The sequence below is a fragment of the Acipenser ruthenus genome, chromosome 4, assembly GCF_902713425.1.
Source record: "Acipenser ruthenus chromosome 4, fAciRut3.2 maternal haplotype, whole genome shotgun sequence".
Lineage (NCBI taxonomy): Eukaryota > Metazoa > Chordata > Actinopteri > Acipenseriformes > Acipenseridae > Acipenser > Acipenser ruthenus.
In genome coordinates, this window is record NC_081192.1 from 104,413,268 (window position 1) to 104,433,941 (window position 20,674).

Sequence of the window (20,674 nt, forward strand, 5' to 3'; positions counted from 1 at the left end):
TTCTGGAATAATAAATAAACTAATTGTCGAAAGAAGTGACGCTTTTTAGACCTACATTCGAAACGTAAGCATATACATGTATTAATATTAACTTGCCTGCATCCGGGTCATTTGATAGTTTACTAACGACACCAAGCCCCGCTTTTTGTTCATTTCAATTGGTTACAAGCCCCGCTTTTTGTTCATTTTAATTGGTTACCTGCCGCTGCTTTGGAATTCTGTTGGCCCTTTTAGTTGTCAGTTTCTACACTTCCTGTACATCGTGGCAGCGCAGGAGAAGAGCACGCCTGTGACCGGTTGCTGATTGTGAAATGTAGTTAATAGGTCTCCAAATATATAGAGCGAGACAGACGCGAAGGAGACGCTGTCATATGTCTTGATTTGTTTCTGAAAAAAAGAGCGTTTTTGTTTTCATTATAATTTTATTTACAGTGGCCAAAGTTTGTGTTGTCAGACTCGCGATAGTTTGTGTCACACCAGCCCAGGTAAGTTGTGTTATTGTACGAATGTATATGTTTTAGTTGAAGTAATAATAACGCGCCTATACATTACGTATATGTCAGCAATTATCAATATCGAAATGTATATAAACGACGTGTATAGGTCCAGAGAATAATAATAATAATAATAATAATACATTTATTTAAATAATGTATTCAAGTAATATATTCAGTAAGTAGATTTCGTAGTCACGTTTAATATGTATCATAAGTAAAAACTGTGTATTCAGTATTTTCAGTCCAAACACATGTGCCAGTGCTTGCCTGCTGTAGAGCAGAGTGCAGGTGCATTAGCATGGCTAGATACCTGGCTCTCTCTTTTCCATATCTTTCTCCCCCCCCCCAGAATGTTTCTCTGTACATCATGACTAGATCATTATATGATTAATATACTACTTTTTTTTTTTTCGAATGCTAAAGAATAGTTTTCTGTAAAGGGCCATTTTAAATGTTAATAGGCCACTTCATGCAAGTACAGTCTTTGTCGCTGCAGCTACAACTTTTAATTAGTTTTATGAGTTACTTGTGTTAATCAGTACAGCCTCTCTCCAAGGCCGTTTAGCAGGTTTGCTGAAATTAAACCTGTCCACGCCTCCAATGCAATTGCACCAGTGTAGTTCCTCCAGGTGGCATTAAATGTACTGAATACTGTGACAGTAATGAGGCATGACCTACAAGGTGATTTATCAGAGACCTAGAAGGGATGTGTGAATGGAGCAGACTGCTTAATTGGCTGCAAGGAAAGCATGCAGTCTCAGAGACAGAGATACGGCTGTAGGTACTCCATAGGTGGTGCTAGTGCATCCACCTGCACTAATAGAAAGGTTTTGTTTGCACCTGTGTCTGAGACCTGTAATGACTGGAAGCTGAACCTGTGATTTGTTGGGGTGTGAAATCTACCACCTGCCTCCATGGTAGACATGCACGCCAAATGGCATGCTCTGGTAGTAGTGGAAGTCATTAGTATCACAGGGAGACCCACTGTATACTGCTGCCTTGTTCTGCGCAATCTGCTGTTTATTAAATATGCTTTTCCAACATTTATTGGCAATTCTATATGTGGAGAATTATGAAACAATAAAAAGAAAGGCCATCTAACAATAAATACATAAATAAACCAAAACAAAAATAGTATCAAAATGGATTCCTATGCATGCTTGTGTCATGGATAATGTACTTTGCAGAAGTTTTTCATCTCAATACCTCTTTCATTTGCTTTTGGTCCTAATAGTGAAAATTGTTTGACAACAAACTTAAACTTTTTTTTTACTAATTTTTGCTGTTTTTTACTCTTGTAACGCAGTATACATTTCAGCTGTGGAACGTGCTGCAGATTGATTGGTCAGTGGGGTGTGCTCACATTGAATTTAAATACAGTGACAGAACAAGTTATTATCGCTTGCTTGCACTGATATGTTGATCTGTTCATTTGCCAGCCTCGCCAGATCACTTCATTAGTACTGTGTTTCAACTTGCTGAAATAATGATCTTTTGTATTTCCTTGTCTTGGTTTTTGTGTTGAATATTCCAACCTATTTTATTTATTTATTTATTTTTTTACACTTCATGGCACATAAGGAATAATCACATTTTCATGAGAATTGTGTGTTATAGTATATAGATATATAGATATACAGTACTGTGCAAAAGTTTTAGGCAGGTGTGAAAAATGCTGTAAAGTAAGAATGCTTTCAAAAATAGACATGTTAATCGTTTATATTTATCAATTAACTAAATGCAAAGTGAGTGAACAGAAGAAAAATCTACATCAAATCAATATTTGGTGTGACCACCCTTTGCCTTCAAAACGGCATCAATTCTTCTAGGTACACTTGCACACAGTTTTTGAAGGAACTCGGCAGGTAGGTTGGCCCAGACGTCTTGGAGAACTAACCACAGTTCTTCTGTGGATTTAGGCAGCCTCAGTTGCTTCTCTCTCTTCATGTAATCCCAGACAGACTCGATGATGTTGAGATCAGGGCTCTGTGGGGGCCATACCATCACTTCCAGGACTCCTTGTTCTTCTTTACGCTGAAGATAGTTCTTAATGACTTTCGCTGTATGTTTGGGGTCGTTGTCATGCTGCAGAATAAATTTGGGGCCAATCAGATGCCTCCCTGATGGTATTGCATGATGGATAAGTATCTGCCTGTACTTCTCAGCATTGAGGAGACAATTAATTCTGACCAAATCCCCAACTCCATTTGCAGAAATGCAGCCCCAAACTTGCAAGGAACCTCCACCATGCTTCACTGTTGCCTGCAGACACTCATTCGTGTACCGCTCTCCAGCCCTTCGGCGAACAAACTGCCTTCTGCTACAGCCAGATATTTCAAATTTTGACTCATCAGTCCAGAGCACCTGCTGCCATTTTTCTGCACCCCAGTTCCTGTGTTTTCGTGCATAGTTGAGTCGCTTGGCCTTGTTTCCACGTCGGAGGTATGGCTTTTTGGCCGCAAGTCTTCCATGAAGGCCACTTCTGACCAGACTTCTCCGGACAGTAGATTGGTGTACCAGGGTCCCACTGTTTTCTGCCAATTCTGAGCTGATGGCACTGCTGGACATCTTCCGATTGCGAAGGGAAGTAAGCATGATGTGTCTTTCATCTGCTGCAGTAAGTTTCCTTGGCCGACCACTGCGTCTACGGTCCTCAACGTTGCCCGTTTCTTTGTGCTTCTTCAAAAGAGCTTGGATAGCACATCTGGAAACCCCTGTCTGCCTTGAAATTTCTGCCTGGGAGAGACCTTGCTGATGCAGTATAACTACCTTGTGTCTTGTTGCTGTGCTCAGTCTTGCCATGGTGTATGACTTTTGACAGTAAACTGTCTTCAGCAACCTCACCTTGTTAGCTGAGTTTGGCTGTTCCTCACCCAGTTTTATTCCTCCTACACAGCTGTTTCTGTTTCAGTTAATGATTGTGTTTCAACCTACATATTGAATTGATGATCATTAGCACCTGTTTGGTATAATTGTTTAATCATACACCTGACTATATGCCTACAAAATCCCTGACTTTGTGCAAGTGTACCTAGAAGAATTGATGCTGTTTTGAAGGCAAAGGGTGGTCACACCAAATATGGATTTGATTTAGATTTTTCTTCTGTTCACTCACTTTGCATTTAGTTAATTGATAAATATAATCTATTAACATGTCTATTTTTGAAAGCATTCTTACTTTACAGCATTTTTTCACACCTGCCTAAAACTTTTGCACAGTACTGTATATATTTTTCTTTTAGAGAAAATAATTGTTTTAACTTTAACAGGTTATCTAACATATATATAAATGACATTACCAAAAACACAACATTTAAAAATAAATGCAACCACCACAATGCTAATTTCTTTCTCTTTTTTTTTTTTGCAGAATGGAGTCCTTTATAATGAAATGTGGTATTTTGCTAATGGTACTCTGTCTTTGTTCTAAAAAAGTAGAAGGGAAAAAAGACGAAGTATTGTATTGTTCCGGTAAGTGAAAATATTAGATTTATTTCCAGTCAAGCAGATTAAATGCAATGAATGTGTAATGAAGTTGAGAAGCCTGAAAGCAAAGGCCCATTGGTCCGTGGTAAAATCAGACATTTCTAAAAGCAACCAATAGACAATTTACAAAAGCTTATTCCATAATGTGGAACAGTCCATTTTACATGCATTACAGTTAAGCTGCGTTTTGCTTTCACCAGGGACTTCCTTGCTTCAACTTTGTTTTCGTCTATAAATCTACATTTTAGTACTGTGCAACCTTTTTAGTATGACCTCAATGGACATTGTGTTTTGACACAGGTCTGCACCAATATCTTGGATAAAATCTTCAAAAATTTAAAATTTTATAAAGGCTTTTCCCCTGTGAAAGTACAATACTTAAACATTGGTAGTTGTAGTTAGAAGCCCACTTGCTAGTTATCACACAGAATGATGATTAGGTTCTACAAAAAATAAGTTATGGATTTCTACCTTGAAATAGATAAGGGTTTAAAGAAAATGACCCGATTTACATGGGAGCTTTTTATCCCAGGTGCATATAGCCTTCGTTAACATACCGGTATAACATAGTAATATGCCGGTATTTTTAGGAACTGCAGCTGTAACGTTTCACTAATAGTACAGCATGCAGGAGGAGAAGCAATTTATAGGAATTGGTCTAAAACCATTTTTAATGTTGGGTCGTACCAGTATATCTGGTCATTACCTCCTTAAGGTACTGCACAGAAGGAATTGAGCGTTTAAAATGGTGACTTGGGTATCACAAGGAAACTGACTATTTGGACCTGTCGGGAAATATTAAACCTGTTTTGTGCACCTTGCAAAAATATGAAAGTTAGCATGATTTTATTTGTGGGACCCATACAGTATGCCCCTTGTACCTTAAAGGGTTAAGACACTCTATCCTGTATGAAGCATTTGCAATCGAACTTGTGACTTGTTTGCTACTAAAAGGTTTAACACTGTATAAATACATTTTCCTTGATTTTAAATGTTATAATTTAGTGACCCATTAAGATATGTTGTAGGTTTCATACTCATTAGAAGAAGATCCAAAACATTTTTTTTTCACATAAGGAATTCAAAAATAACTGCACTGATAGCAATGTATATTATAGTGGTGCAAACAACCATACACTCTGATTACATCCTAATTTAAAAAAAAAAAAAAAAAGTGCCAAGATGCTCCACTAGCACTAGGAAAATGTTTAGTTTGATCGATGATGCAGACCACATGCTTTGAGACTGTGCATTGCACGATTTTTATCGCTCAACTTACACTTTTAAAAATGCATCATTTCACTGTTACATTGTTTTAAACTCTGTCCATATCAATAGTCATACAGACCACACTTCTTTTCCTTCCATTGTAATTCATGTTTACAAACCATTTTGATTTCTGGTTTGACCTAATTCTCAGCTGTTTGTGGTAGTGTCGCTCTGTTTTCTGGGTTGTATAATCAAGAGTTGAAGTCAGATATTAGATCATGTGTATATTAGCTCATTTGCACATTTAAGGGCTTTCAGCTAAAGCTTGGCATTTTGTACATTACTGTATCTGGCTAATAAGCAAAATACCTGGCACCCCTTTGTGGCTGTTTTACTGGGGTTGCTGCTGCTACAGTGCATAGGCTGGGAACTCTGTCATAATGACACTGATTCCGATTCAGTGAGAAACTAAAACATGAGAAAAAGCACAACTTTGGAGCCTCAATCACTCAATCAGCATTGTTTTCTTTTGCCTAATTATATATATAAAATATTGAAAAATTGCATTTCTTGCTGTACTTCAAGTATGTTCATTTACACTATAAGAGCTTGAAACAGGTGATGTATGCTTAGTTTCTTTTCTGCGTTTTGTTCTAAAAGTTCGTTCTTTTTTTTGCATTGTTTCTTTAGCCTGCAGGGCAATAGTTGAGGAGCTAAACTACTCCATAAAACAAGTGGATCCAAAGAAGACAATCCAAGTAGGAAATTTTAGAATTGCTCCAGATGGAAGCCAGAAACACAGTAAGGTACAAGTTATTTTATGCAAGCATGTAAAGTAAAATGAGGGGGGGGGGGCAGTTAATTCTAAAATAAATTGCATTGACATCCTCTGGGATAAAAGTGAATTTCTTTATTTTGTGTGTTTTTTTTTTTTTTTGGTCTTTTTGAACTTGAAGTACAAAATATATGTAAATGTCTAAAAAACTATTAAAGAATTCAGATGCAGAATTAGCATCAAAACCAATAAAAAAATGTACTAATACATTCCTTTTATACAGAGGATGAAACATTATTGATTTATTTATTTATTTTTTCTCCTCCCTCTGAGGTCACCCCAGTATAAGTATGTTGGTACTAGATTCACTTGTTACAGTGGGCGGACCAGTGATGCAAACACAGTAATTGGAGCTGTCTGTGCCCTCCTCCATTATAGTTGATTGCTCCAGACAAGGATAACAGGTTCAGTTTTTTGCCTGTCTGTGTATGTTTATCACACCCTGGTTGGTATAGTTCTCAGCCACATGAGCTGGCTAATTTTAATATTACTATATTCATTTGAATTTCTGACGTGTGTGTGTGTCTATATATATATATATATATATATATATTATAAAAAAATAAAAAACAAGTAAAGGACAAACGTCACTCCAGCTGGTGTAATGTTTCTGGACAGGCCCCGGTTAGAACGATGAATATAAGCTTTACAGGGTTTTTTTGTATTTTAGGGGCAGGAGGGGAATCGCACTACTTTGGTCCAGTACATATACACAGAATATCAGACTAAACAAATAAAACATAGTCAACCTGTTTAAGGTTAGTATGTTGGACTTAGTCATATGAAGCAAACTGTCAGAGTTCATGCAAAGTAACATGTTCTTACAGCCTTGTGCTGGATCAAAATAACAATTGCATTGGAGCATTCTTTTCCACACTCGCTTGTTGGTGTATTTTCAACATTACATTTATTTTGGGCGTTCTCAAGGACAAACACTCCACGTTTTGGAATTTTGAATGTTCACTGTACTTAAACAACTCATTGCTTAATTATATACCATTACTTAAAAAACAAACACAAAAAATAAAGTTGTTTTTACGTTTCATTTATTCATATTTTTCTAAGATACGTAAATAAATCTAATCTTTTTGCTTTTTACTTTGCTGTGTTCTGCAATAGTCTGGACAGTTGTCGTAAGTGATGGAATATTTTATTCAGCTTCAATTTCATACACAAAAAAAAATCAAAATTGGTAGTGTAGTGTGACATATCCCACTCCAACGGAACGATCTGATTGGTTTTGATGGTGTGTAATAAACTAAGTTTACTGCAGACCCCACGTAACTTAATAACTTCTACTGCCCTCTGCAGTATGTATTGTGCACACTCATTAGACGGCCGTGGTGTAAAGTGATGTATTTTTATGGAGTGCATGAACAGTTTTAAAATATTCATATAAAGTCTAACGTTTATCGGAAAATAACCAAATTAAATCTGAAATGTCCTTTAGGGGCTAGGATTCTATGATAAGTTTGGGGAAGATTGATATAAAATCAGGCAGTTATTGTGCATAGTATGACAAACAAATGGACAGACTCAATCACCGTATAAGGGTCCACATGTTTTGCGTGAGGACTCAAATATCGGCATTTAGTATTACCAATTCTACAGTTAAAAACATGTAACCCATCATCAATTGTGTTGTGTGGAACAAAAGTTTTCTCTCCTTTTTTTTATTCAGTCTTTTCTTAACTGCAGACACAGAGTTCATTGTAGTTCCCTTGAAGCATAAGAAATGGGTTGTAATTGCTTCTAACTGGTCGACATCATTATTTCTAAGTTTAGAAACTCTGAAACCAGTGTGTTTTTGCCGATTTGATGACGGCATGCATTTGGGCAGAATTCCAAAACTACTGGATCCATTTTGTATCAGCAATAGAAATATGGCGCCTGGCTTTATTTTCAGGCGATGTGTACAAACCAAAATTAACACTAAAAAAAGTTTTATTGATGCACCTCAAGAACACCCAAAGGTAAGCTTCTATCCCATTTCGAGTTGGTTTGAAGTGTATATTTTTTATAAACATCACTGTTTTTACTTTGTAACTGAAAACATAAAGCTATATCTTCTTTTTTTGTTCAGGAGAATGTCCTTAGTGTTTCGTAACTGTTCTGTGTTTTATTTTTATTTTGATTGCTATTTTTATTTTATTTAAGCATGCTTAATGGTATTTTTCAAATGTAAAACAGAACTCTTGTTGAACCCATTATTAATTGCAAGTATATGTGAATTTTTGACTGAATCAACTATATTCACCTGCCATTTAGGGGTTAAAATATTTGTCTTAAGGATTTCTGCTGCCATGCGTGATCGTGACATCACCAAAATAATTTCTAAATTATCAAAATTTCTAGATACCAACATTATAAACTAATTTTGCAGTCAGGCCATTTTACATATGAAAATGAGATGACTTTCTCAATCCAGGATACTAACATTAATATAATGGAATACACTAATCAAAAAAGGCAATACCATATATATATATATATATATATATATATATATATATATATTTACACACACACACACACACACAGTCGGGACTCGCATATATAACCCTACAAGTGTGACACATATCTGATTATTTCATTTTGGCCCGTTCCAACCCTTGTCCGTTTTCAGGGAACACAGATACAATGTCAAATACATATCTGAATGGACTGTGTTTTAAAATAAGTAAGCTTCCATGTACTTTAGTTGGTTTTCTCTCTCTCTCTCTCTCTCTCTCTCTCTCTCTCTCTCTCTCTCTCTCTCTCTCTCTCTCTCTCTCTCTTTTTTATATATAATCTATATCTATATCTATCTATATATATATATATAAAATAATAATAATGAGGATTGATTTTCTTCTTAATACAAAGGCGGTAAAATGCGACTGACGTGTATCTGGGTAACGGATATCCAAGTGCTGACTGTAAAATAAAAAACTGGTTAGAAACTAACACTAGCTCTGCACTCAGTCCTGGCTTTCAGCACTACTGTTAATGAGGTATATTATTTAAATGAGGGAGGTTTGTGCAATCAGACCCTTGTTAAATACACTGTTCCACTGCTAGAGCTCCATGAACAACTCCTATTAGTAAACCTGCAGGCTCGGGTGGGATTTATTCATGCTGTGAGAAGTGCCATGATTTCAGAGTACATTTTGCATGGGCCTATTGCTCAAATTTCTGGCAACTGTTCATTTCAATCATATACGTAAACAAGTGGAGTTCTGAAACCTAGGACTGGCTTCTGGACAAGTGTGAATTTCTCGCCATGGTCACATTTCCTACTCTAAACCTTTTATTTTTTTTTTCTGCGCTTAAGTTTGGCAGAAAAATTCAAGGGAGTCAAAGATTTGGACTTTGAATGCTCCCTTTTTAAAAACAAAAAAAACAAAAAAAAACAACATTTTGAATAAGTCTAAAATGTGCAGTTCTATATATTTTTCTTATTGAAACTACTGATAAAGTAGTGCCAGAAGATAAGGGTGAATGAAATAAGAGGCAGAGCCCTTGATGACAAATGAATGGTCTTTCCTGTTGGATGTGGCGCTAATCCCTTTTTGATTTGAACTGATAGATGATTCTATGCCACCATTCTTTTGATATTATTGGAAAGCGCAGGTGCTTGTATTTCAGTTTACATTTTTGGTATTTCAGTAGTTGTTGGACTATCACTGCAAGAAAGAAAAATGGAGAGGTTATAAATCAACAAGGCAATGTCATTAAAATGAGATCTATATGTACCTATGGCATGATACAATATGAAGGGTTTTGTGATTTGTTGTCCATATTCTATGCTTACAAGGCTGCAGGGGGTTTCATTAAAAGCAGACTACAAGTGCTGACGACCGTTACTTTGGAAACCACAGGCTATATGAGTGGACCAGGTTCCTGTTTGCATTGCCCAATACTGAAGAGTGTGTTCAGTCCATAGTGCTGACTTGCTTTTATTATTTAAATATTTGAATCATTGTGAATGAAAATAGAATGTGACACTTCATTTAGATGATGGACCCTGTAGTTCATGTCAGGAAGTATCGGTGATAAAGTGATGTACTACTTCTGTACAGTAGACTGTATCCCAAGAGACTATTGCATTTTGTTTGATCATAAATGTATATTGGAGAAAAAGTATTGCTCATAAATCCCTTCAGCAAACGCAATGAAATTAGTTATATATCTGTATAGTATGTTATATGTAATAAACTAATCTTCTTCTGTAGCACCAGGCGTTTCCATCCGTTCTTGTTAACTTCACGCACAGACTGAAATCTCTTTAAATGTTATATACGTCTCTCTGGAATTTAAACATTATTTCTGTCCAGTTATATCAGCCAATAAAAAAATAAATAAAAATAAACTTGATCTGATTTGCATATTATATGAGGACATTTTATACACTGTTCCTCATAGTGGATTAGTTTGAAATAAATGCTAATTATAGTTCCCAAAATCCCCGAGTGAGACTCTGTATTCATATATTCCACATGAATTACCCTACAGCAAAGTAGTTGTGCTTCAGCAATGCATCCCTAAATATCCTCATTGTTGACACATGCAGCAAATATTCTTTCTATATTGGCATGTAAGAGTGTAATATAAATATGAATGCCCTGTTCTTGTATGAGATCTTTCTGTGTTATATTAAGGACATAACCAAAAACTTTTCTTTGTTTGTTTTAAAGCTTTCTTAATTTATTACTGAATTTCTTTTTAGTACTCATATTAAAATAACATTGTGGGAGAAATGGCTAAAATTGACTAGACAATTAAATCTGGCATATGTATATAAAAACCACTCGTTCTGAAGCAGAAATAATACTCTACCAACGTCTTTGTTTTTATTAATTTGTAGTTACTAATCTGCAATCTATGTAAAACCGTTCTGTATATGTTTCCTAATCAGAACAAACACATTTATATTGGGGGTTTGCATTTTACATAAAATGCTCTTCTGGATTGTTTTATTGTGTTTCAATAATGGCTGCCTTTCCAATGAGAATTCAATGGAGGGTAGTATCTCAGAGAGGCCTTTTCTGCTGTGTGAGGACATCCAAGCCCTTTCTTATTCCTCTGGAAATTCTTTATTGACAGGTCCTATTCAAAACCTTCAGACTGTTAAGGAGAAGAATTTAATTCACAACCATTTTCCGGATTTCATGATCTTAAAAATTCAATAGAGGATGCAGTACAAATAAATTGGAAGCTGCAAGGAAAATATGAAATTATGCTGTTAACAATTTATAGGAATTTATGATCTGGGAAAATGTAAACATTCACTGCATCTGTATATCCGCGTATGAAAATTAATTTTAATTTTAACAAAATGTGCCGTATTTAAGAAACATTTGTATCTTTTAAATTGGTTATGCATATATCCATATCCTAAACAATTTAATCTGTTTGTTAATGAATCGCAATTTCAATTTAATTGAATTGTCTTTTAATTTAATTTCCATCTTTCAGTAAAAAAAGTGTAAAATATTATTTGTTTCATTGCTGCCAAAAAGAATAAATAATAATTAATTAATAAAACTAAATTTCGGACTCAATGCTTTATTTTTGAAGCTGGGGTCTTTATCTGATTTGTGACCAGATGGTAGTGAAGCAAGGAGAGACCTCTTTGTGAAATGAGGCTCGCATGTGAAAATGCGCCCATAATGTAATCACTGGGACCGGAAGGGTCCATACTGTGTCTGAAAGAAGACAATGGAGTCTAGATATATCTACATTGCAGAAATAGTTCATCCGCAATCCAGCCCCTGTGACCAGGGTTGACATGAGAACTTCCTACTTTGATCACTGGAGGGTTGAGATGAACCCCCTTCAAAGGCCAGCGGATGCATCTCTGCTGTTTACCCTGCACTTTGCTCCAGTTGACACCCCCTTCCGGGGGGAAGACACCAGGGCAAGGGCATCTTGCACCTTGACCCGTCTAGACGACAGAACACTTTTTTGTCCTGCTACCAAGGGGAAGGGGTGCACTTTGACCTTTGGTGCAGTTGGCTCAGAGAGTCACACTGGGAGTATAGGTAGTATCTGGATGTTTCACACAAATTCTGCGAAAAAAGAGAGGGGGCAGAGACATGACCCAGCTGCTCAGAAATGCAAACTGAATTGGTAGATGCTGTGAGAAGTGACGTTTTGGAAACTTATTTTCTTTGTGCTAACCCTGGGGAGTGATCACATCTCTTTAATAAAAAAAAAAAAAAGTGTGTAGAGAATTAATTTAAGGTAATAATAATAATTTCTCTTTCTGGACGTTTGAGCATTCATTTGTTATATTCAACAGTTTTAGATCAAGGTAGAACATACAATTCATAGTGATGGATTTTAAAGTTATATAATCTATAAATATATGTTTACAAAATGACTGGAACAATAGTGTCTTTTTTTAAATCTTAATTCTAATGATGTGTTTGTTTATTAATCGTTATATATATTTATTTCCGCCAAGGTCCCATTTGCAAGGTCAGAGACTCATTTAACTGAGCTGATGGAAGAGGTTTGCAATCATATGAATGATTATTCCTTGTATGTTGACCCGGAGACTAAAGAAAAACTGTATAAGAGATTTGCTCCAAGGGATGGTGATCCTGACAAAAGTATGCTGGGAAACCTGCAACATTTTCAGTTTGGTGATGGACCAGATTCTTCAAAGTCTTTGAAATTTGCGGTAAGGATGTTTGTTTATTTATTTTCTTGTTTTTGGGTTGAGACCCCTGATTTTATATTGAGTATGCATCTTTTTAATACTGTATCCTTTTTTTTTTTTTTTTTTTTTTCAAATGACTGATTTAATGTGGCTTGATAAAATATACATTGTCTTTAGTATTTAGTTGTACTGTTTGATGGATCTAAATTATACATGCATTTCCAATACAGTATTACTCTTAAGAATGTTTATGACCAAATGTAACCATTATATAACTCTGGCTTTCTTTTGAACAAGCAATACACCATTTCTAATACCCATATTGGCACCATGGTATAAGGGTACAGCTCTGTTAATGTGAGGACAAACTTTCATTGCAAAACATACGTCTGTTGAGTAAAACAATACACTGTTTGTAATAACACATGGGTAAATTGAGTTTTCTAATTTCAAGCATTTATTACAAAATGTGTTCCTGAATCTAGCATATATTTAAAATAATTTAATTTAAATAACAATTGTAATCTGATTTATAAATCGGGAAGATAATATATTAAATTAATTATAAGAAGTGAATTTAATTTAACTTTTATAAACATAAGATAACATAAAATATGCATTCCAAAAGAACAAGAAACTTTTAGATTTTTGAGGAAATTCTTGTCCACTAACCTAGTGGTCTTATAAAGATTTTTCTGTTTGCTAATTTGATAAAGTATATATTTTAATAAGGACCATAGTTACTATTTAAGCAGACATCCATAGGAATAAAACCATTACTTATCACTTGAAACTTAAAGAAATTTAAAATGGGATACGCTGTTTTGTTTCAGCATTTACACAAATTTGAGAACTCTTCTTGAATTGTTTCGATATCCTCTTGGTTAGTTTAAATGGTGGATAACAGTCAAAAAGAGTGCTGTAATTTACCATTGTTAATGCTGGGAAACTGGAACATCTCAACCAGCCTTTAATTGCATACAAGATTGTGTCTCAGGGCCTTTCACTTCATTTTCACTTCATTCTTCAGACTAGACCGATTTCTCAAGATAATGTCAGTAATAGTCAATGCAATAGAATACACTATGATGCCCTATTCGTTTTGAGTTTGAGGTTTTTCCTGTTTCTGGATTTAATGGTTTTATTTATTTAAGGTGTGTGTGTGTGTGTGTGTGTGTTTTTTTTTTTTGAGCACGTTTATTTCAGATGTTTTAGAAAACTTTGTGCAGCACGCTGTTGATGCTGCAGAGTCATTCCTCCATAAATAAAATGGCAGCGGGTTGCAAAGACATGCCCTCTGTGTGCAATGGCGCACTTCAGAGTAACCCTGTGAAGATGATTCGCCTCCACTGGTTTGCAGTGTGTAAATCTGTCTATTTGTATTCTCCCCTCACAGTGTGAAAGCATAGTAGAAGAGTATGAAGATGATATCATTTCACTATACGCCCAAGAGGCAGACCATGTGGTGGATAAGCTGTGCAGGGATATATCAGGTACGGTTTCAGATGCAATGGTGGTGCTCTCTTTGAGCTCTGTGCTTTTTCCCTGCTGCAGTATTGCTATGGAGAAAGAACTAGCAGTTTCATACCAGAAACCAGTCTCTATAAATGCTGGAATCCAAATATTGGCTTATTGTGTTTGGTTTAAAACCATGACCATCTGTCCTAGTAAATTAAGAAAAAGAAATCAATCTTATACACAATTCATTTAATTAAAATTAGGAGACCAACAATACAGTGCGTGTAATATATATTATAACATTTTTTTGTAAACAACCCAGATTAGCATAATGCCCAAATTCTTGCCCCAGCGAGATTTTAAAAATACACCTTTTTAAAAAAAAAAAAAGAAAAAAAAAAGTTTATAGGAAAATATACATTTATTGAATCACAATTGGTATTATAATATCAAAAAAACATTTCATACATTAAAATGAAAAGGGGTCTGTAGTAACACAAGAATACCAGTTAGCATAGTGATTGTACAGGGTTGTAGATTCTTGTGTGGTGGGTTTTTTTAAAAAAAAATTTATAGAATTTGTTTTGAGACCCAGGATGTAATCAAATTCCTCTACTCTGTAAAACACAATCTTAAAATAGATATGCTCAATAACATTTAAGATGTAATATTTGCCTGAAGTTGTTGTTGTTTATTATTATTATTATTATTATTGGTGGTAAAACAGTGATAAAACATATTGCTGTTAAATGAACATGTTAAACTTCAAAACGGGTAAGAGAGAAGGGAGGTTATATTGTGTTTAACATGCATCTTCTCTAGAGTAGTCTACAGAAGTAGGGTTTTCAAAGTGACAAGCACTGCTGTCACAGTGTAGTTGTGTTGTACTGTTGGGGGAGGGAACTCAAGTTTCAGACATACCAGGTACACAGATAACTGTTTTATATAATTGGGAGGGAAACCAATACATTGTAAAGGTCCACAGATTATCAGAAGAAATGAAAATCTATATTTCTAGTCTGTTGGAGAACCCTGTGTAATTTTTTTTATATATTTCAATAGGATTCTGTAAACAGTCGTCTTTCATATTTTAATTGTGCTTAATATATTGAACTCTAACATTTTAATATTGTGTTAAAACATATGCTGTAACAATATGAATCTACATGTAAGATTTGTAGCACTCTATATGGGACTTGCTTGTAAATATTTTATCTCTATGGAAATATCATGCATTTCTTTGGGGGGTAACAAAATCAATATTTTTTGTTCAAGATATGTGTTATTTCGTCATTGGTGTTTGATGCAATGAGCTTTGATTTATCTTATGAATGGTTAAATCAAAGAGCAAACATTTGGGAGCCATGACTTTTAGTATCCAGTCAGTGTTTTAGTGCTCTGGTTGATGCACATTGGTAAATTGATAGTGCCACTCTTTTTAAATATGCCTAGTCCATGCATTTGTGTTTACATTTTTCCTGGCCATATTTACATTGTGGGTGTTGTCTTGTACAAGGCCTGGTTTTACACAATTGTCTACTAACTCAAAGCTCATTAAATTGATTTAATGATGGTTAATTTATTTGAAAATATCTTTGAAGAAAGTCCAACTGCGCTTGATTTGCACCTGATGCAGCTTGAGTTCTCAAACAAAATGCAAATAGAACAAAATAGAGAATCATTTGTTTCATTATTAACCCTGTGAATATTTTTATTTATTTATTTATTTATTTATTTATTTATTTATTTCATATTAACATATATTTAATCTATGTGTATTTTCTCCTCTTTCAGATCTATGTAAAGACTCTCTTGCCTTCCACACTGAACTGTAATGCACAGGTATTGTACTGGAAATGATCCCGAGCATTTAAGCAGAAATATCTGCAAAGAGAAATAAATGGACTTCCAATGATGACCAACCCCCCTTTTTTTTTTTTTTTAACAAATAATTTTAATTTTAAAAAACTGATTGTTTTCTGCTTTTAAACTTAGCCACTAGGTTATGATTATGATATTGAGAAGCAACGTGACCATGAAAACAGTGTCATTGCTGACCTAGTTGATACATCATATGGCTATAGACTTGTATGTAATGTCCAAAAATATAAAGAACTTGGATTTGTTCATGCAATAAAAGTTTAAAATGTGTTTTTTTTTTTGTCTGTTTTATGTCTGTAGTTGCCATAATATTTAAAGGATTTTAATTCTTAACCTGTATGTTTCATGACATAAAGAATTATGTATAACTATCGTTTTTCCAATACAGCTTATAAGATGGTCTAGGACTAATGATTAGGGGTTTAAAACAGTTATTTTAAGTAAAAAAAAAAAAAAAAAAAATACTAGACAAATACAGGGGCTTTCGTCTTTACTGATGTTACTTGTTAGATTGCTTGTTTTTTTATTAACTGTATATTCCATACTAATGCTTACGATTTAATAAACCTTATTAAACAGGTATTTATTTAAATCTCTAGTATTGATGAAAAATATGAGACATTAAACTAATATATTGTAAGCCTGCAAGTAAGATTGTTTAAACTAATTATTAAATGCATCTACCAAACAGGGACCCTACATCCAAAAGAGAACTTTACAGCTTCTTATCAAAAAGCATTTAACTTGCACTCTCATTTAAGGATATCTTTTTAATAGGGCCCATGATGTGAGCTAATTTAGAGACTATAGTTAACTGGATTACATGGATAAATTGAAACTGTAAGCCATCATTTTTAGCCTGAGAATATTAAAATGATGCTCACTGTAGTAAACTTTGTTACACTGCGCAATAAACATTATTAGTACCGTGATAATAAATGAATGAATGCTGCATTTAATTTATTTGCTGTGCTTTACTTGGATATATAATTTTGCCAGAGCTATTTTACTATCCTTTTATAAATCATTGAGCTCTATTTAATTCAATAAATGGCTTTGGTATTCAGTCAGTGTAGCATTTTCCTACTTGCCAAGAGTTATTGAACATACTATCAATAGCAAAGGAGTGTTAGTTTGTGAATAATTTAATCATTATAAATAAAGCAGTATACTAGTTGTACTGATAAACGCTGTTAATTGTATATGTGTTTAAAAAAAGATTGAGATTATAATACTGTAGAAAAGAAGTCTAACCTTTATTTTGTACATAAATAAATGTACATTTTATTTTCTGTATACAAAAGCTGATTTGAAGAGGCTGGGAAACTACGATCCTATTATTTTTGAACTTGACACAGTATGTCCTCATAAGGTCATAGTCGAGGAACAAAGGGCAATGTAGAAGAAAGGTGAGGAATAATAACAATGCAAAGGTTAACTTGTTCATCCCGTTGTTCACAAAACACTGCTGCTTTGGAATGATTGCTAGCTTTGGACATTTTAAACTTTACATTCATGGAAGTCCATTAATCGTAAAACATCTTTCATTTAAGTTTAAAAGGCTGCAATAATTTAACCAATTGGCAATGCTTTAGTGTTTTAAAGAACCTTCAAATACCAGAATGGAATGCATTTAGTTTTAAGTTAATAAAATGGTGCCATACATAACATGACAAATTTAAGAAAGATACAACAAATGGTTATTTTTTAAAAAAAACCTTTAAATACAATTCTAATTTAAAATGTGATTTTCTTTGTATTTTTTGAGAAATCGTGATTGTGTTCTAAGCTTTATTTTCTTTTTGAAAAATAAATCATATTTCAAGGTAGACTGTAAGACGATCTGTAGACATTTCCTTTTTATGTTTTCATAATGCATTCATTTTAGTTTAGTGGTTAGAATTTGGTTGTCAATTTAGCTAGCAGGAATTTACAACAGCTGTTAAAATCCAGAACACATTTTATAAATTTTATAATGAATACATTATCATTGTAGTGTATTATATATAACTTTGTTTTCAATCAGGTTCATTTCCCTGTGTGTAAATGTTAATATAAGACTTGCAATATGTTTAGAATAAAATATTTAAATTTATTTTCTAAACTTTCTAAAAGAGTAGTAAGTTAAACCCTTAGTACAAAACTGCACTTCCACTGTAAGTGTATTCCTTTGAATAAGGCCTGTAAACAAGTGTAAGATTCTAACTAAAAAGCCAATGGTATATTTTGCCTGTCAGAACTTCCGGGGGAAAGCTTTTAACAGAGGTTTGTTACACAGAAGTCTACATGACTGTGCATTATAGCCGTGTTTCATACACCACAGTGAAAACGAGCAGGCAGAAGAACAAACAAATAAGATGCAACATCTTGACTTTTGAATTAGATCTCGAAAGTATGTACTTTAATATATTTGAACCCCAAACTGCCAAAGACAGTAAGGGGTTAATGATCTTTGCTAACTGGATGGGACCTGGTCATTTACTGAAACTACAAACACACAGCTCTGTGTTCACGTGGCTGTCCCTGTCTGTGCCTGCATAGGAATACTGACACGGCTTCTGTTTCTTCTGGAAGCCTTTTTACTTGCTCTGCTTCTTCAGGTAGGCCTAATTTCCCTGTAGAATATCTTAAGCCAAATCATCAGGGAAAATAACGTCATTAGGATATTGTGCTTCAACAAATGTTTTAATTTAGTTATAAAGCATTGTTCTAAGACCAGAGGTTGCAACTGTTCGCTTCATCACTTTTTATCCTATTTCGAAGGTAGATCAGAAAATGTTTAGGGTTGATGATGAATATGGCATGCTAGTTTGAGATGCTGTTGATGTAACCCCTTCGGTCACACATTTTATATTTTATTTTTTGAAATTTTAAATCAGATTGTGTTAACTATGGAGTTCGAGAAGTTGCCCTGCCATAACTGAAAAAAAAAACATATATGCATTATAAAATAGATACATAGATAGGAAACTTAACATGGTACAATTGTGCATGCGATGACGGAGGATATAAAAACTATTTGGTTTTGCAGTTGAGAAATGAGTTGATCAGGTAATAACTGAACAGAAAATATACACGTATTATAAAGGATCTAGCCATACTTGTATAAAAAGTAAACTCATTTACAGATTCTTAGAGTTTGAACACTAGTTTTAATGAAAATGAAACATTTGCATTGAAGAAATACCAATTGTCAAAAAACAAGATTACAAATATATCAATGCTTTTAAAGTGTAGGTACTGTAGCAGGATTTGGTTTGTAAGTGTAGTAAATCTGCATTCAAAGTTTAACTGCTCTTGATTGTCAAAAAAGCTGACTGCATTAACATCATTTGTTCTTCTGTTGAAATTGTGTTGCTTAAAATAGTGAGCTAAACGAGAATTTAAAGATGGAGCTGTGTGCATGTATCTGTTGCAAGAAAAAGCATTAGCTGTGCCCCCACACCCCAACCAAATGAATATTCTATTATATGCATGTGAATCAATGTTATTATCGATACACATCAATGTGACCATATAAACTTGCATTGTGATTTGTTGTTGATTTCACAATGTTGTATGTGTAACTTTAGATAATTCCTTGTATGCACAGCCTCTTCTCAAAGTCCGGGGCTTCAATGTAAATACATGACAGATCAAGGGTTGCCAGGGTGCTGCTGGTATGAGCTCTACAAACTGGACCACTAAACACTCATTTCCTATGCATGTTATGTGCCTTAGTGGGGGTTTCAAACAAGGCACTTAACTTGCCTGCTGGTGTTTTTAATGAAATGAATTCTTTAAAAGGGGGATGTGGACTGGATGGTGGACTATTTTGTTTTTTAATAAAAATTACCTAAATTCAATATGAATGAACCAGGAGGTCTACCTCATTCAGAACTATTGGAAAGTGGATCTCTCTACTCTGACACAGTTCAGCCACTGAGCTGCAGCATTAACTTGTATTCTAACAAGATTAAAATATATTTGTCCTGGGGATTAGCATACTTAAATCTCCTTTGCCTTTTTGGTAGTGGCAGTGTGCTTTGATCTGTGTTGCATGGCAAGAGCCTGGCTTGGGCCCGGCCATCTGAGTGCCAAGTGTGAAATTGGCCTGATGTCATCCCCATTCTTCACCTTTTACATCTTTCACCAGTTTAATTATATTTCCGCCACAAAGCTCCGGCGCTTCATTGCATATTCAAGTTTGACTAGGAAGCATTTAAAAACTATGGATAAATAACTCAGTGGGGGAGGGGACAGGATGGCTTTTTGTGTTCAAAGCAGACAAGAGACATCAGTGCTTTTCTGATAAGATGTTTTTGATTCACAACCTTTTTTTTCTGCAAAACATTTCTATTCAGTTTACCTAATGACAACAGTTTTTATATGGAGTTCATGATAACGTGGAATTGTCGTGTAAAAATTCTTCAGGTTTTTGTTTTATTTTAAAGTGTAGATAGTGGGCAGCAGTGTGGAGTAGTGGTTAGGTCTCTGGACTCTTGACCGGAGGGTTGTGGGTTCAATCCCCAGTGGGGGACACTGCTGCTGTACCCTTGAGCAAGGTACTTTACCCAGATTGCTCCAGTAAAAACCCAACTGTATAAATGGGGAATTGTATGTAAAATAATGTGATCTCTGTATAATGTGAAATAATGTATAATGTGATGTCTTGTAACAATT

General features: G+C 34.6%; 1 protein-coding gene across 2 annotated transcripts; it reads left to right on the plus strand.

The window, feature by feature from the left end:
* The first annotated feature begins 242 nt into the window (after positions 1 to 242).
* LOC117399693 (protein canopy-1-like) lies at positions 243 to 16,282 on the plus strand. Of its 2 annotated transcripts, XM_033999030.3 has the most exons (7): positions 243 to 485; positions 1,804 to 1,841; positions 3,868 to 3,968; positions 5,883 to 5,998; positions 12,476 to 12,694; positions 14,070 to 14,166; positions 15,926 to 16,282. In XM_033999030.3, exons 3-7 carry the CDS (start codon positions 3,869 to 3,871, stop codon positions 15,964 to 15,966), a joined length of 573 nt encoding a protein of 190 aa, XP_033854921.1. In that variant the 5' UTR covers positions 243 to 485; positions 1,804 to 1,841; position 3,868; the 3' UTR covers positions 15,967 to 16,282. The 2 variants fall into 2 exon arrangements, with proteins under 2 accessions (XP_033854921.1, XP_033854920.1); XM_033999029.3 differs by lacking the exon at positions 1,804 to 1,841.
* The last annotated feature ends 4,392 nt before the right edge of the window (positions 16,283 to 20,674 follow it).

What these genes read in the sequence shown, in the direction of transcription:
- LOC117399693 (XM_033999030.3), top strand. Translation starts at nt 3,869, where the DNA reads ATGGAGTCCTTTATAATGAAATGTGGTATTTTGCTAATGGTACTCTGT. An exon ending in CAAAGTCTTTGAAATTTGCG is followed by an intron (nt 12,695 to 14,069) that starts GTAAGGATGTTT and finishes CTCCCCTCACAG; the next exon opens with TGTGAAAGCATAGTAGAAGA. An exon ending in GCTGTGCAGGGATATATCAG is followed by an intron (nt 14,167 to 15,925) that starts GTACGGTTTCAG and finishes CTCCTCTTTCAG; the next exon opens with ATCTATGTAAAGACTCTCTT.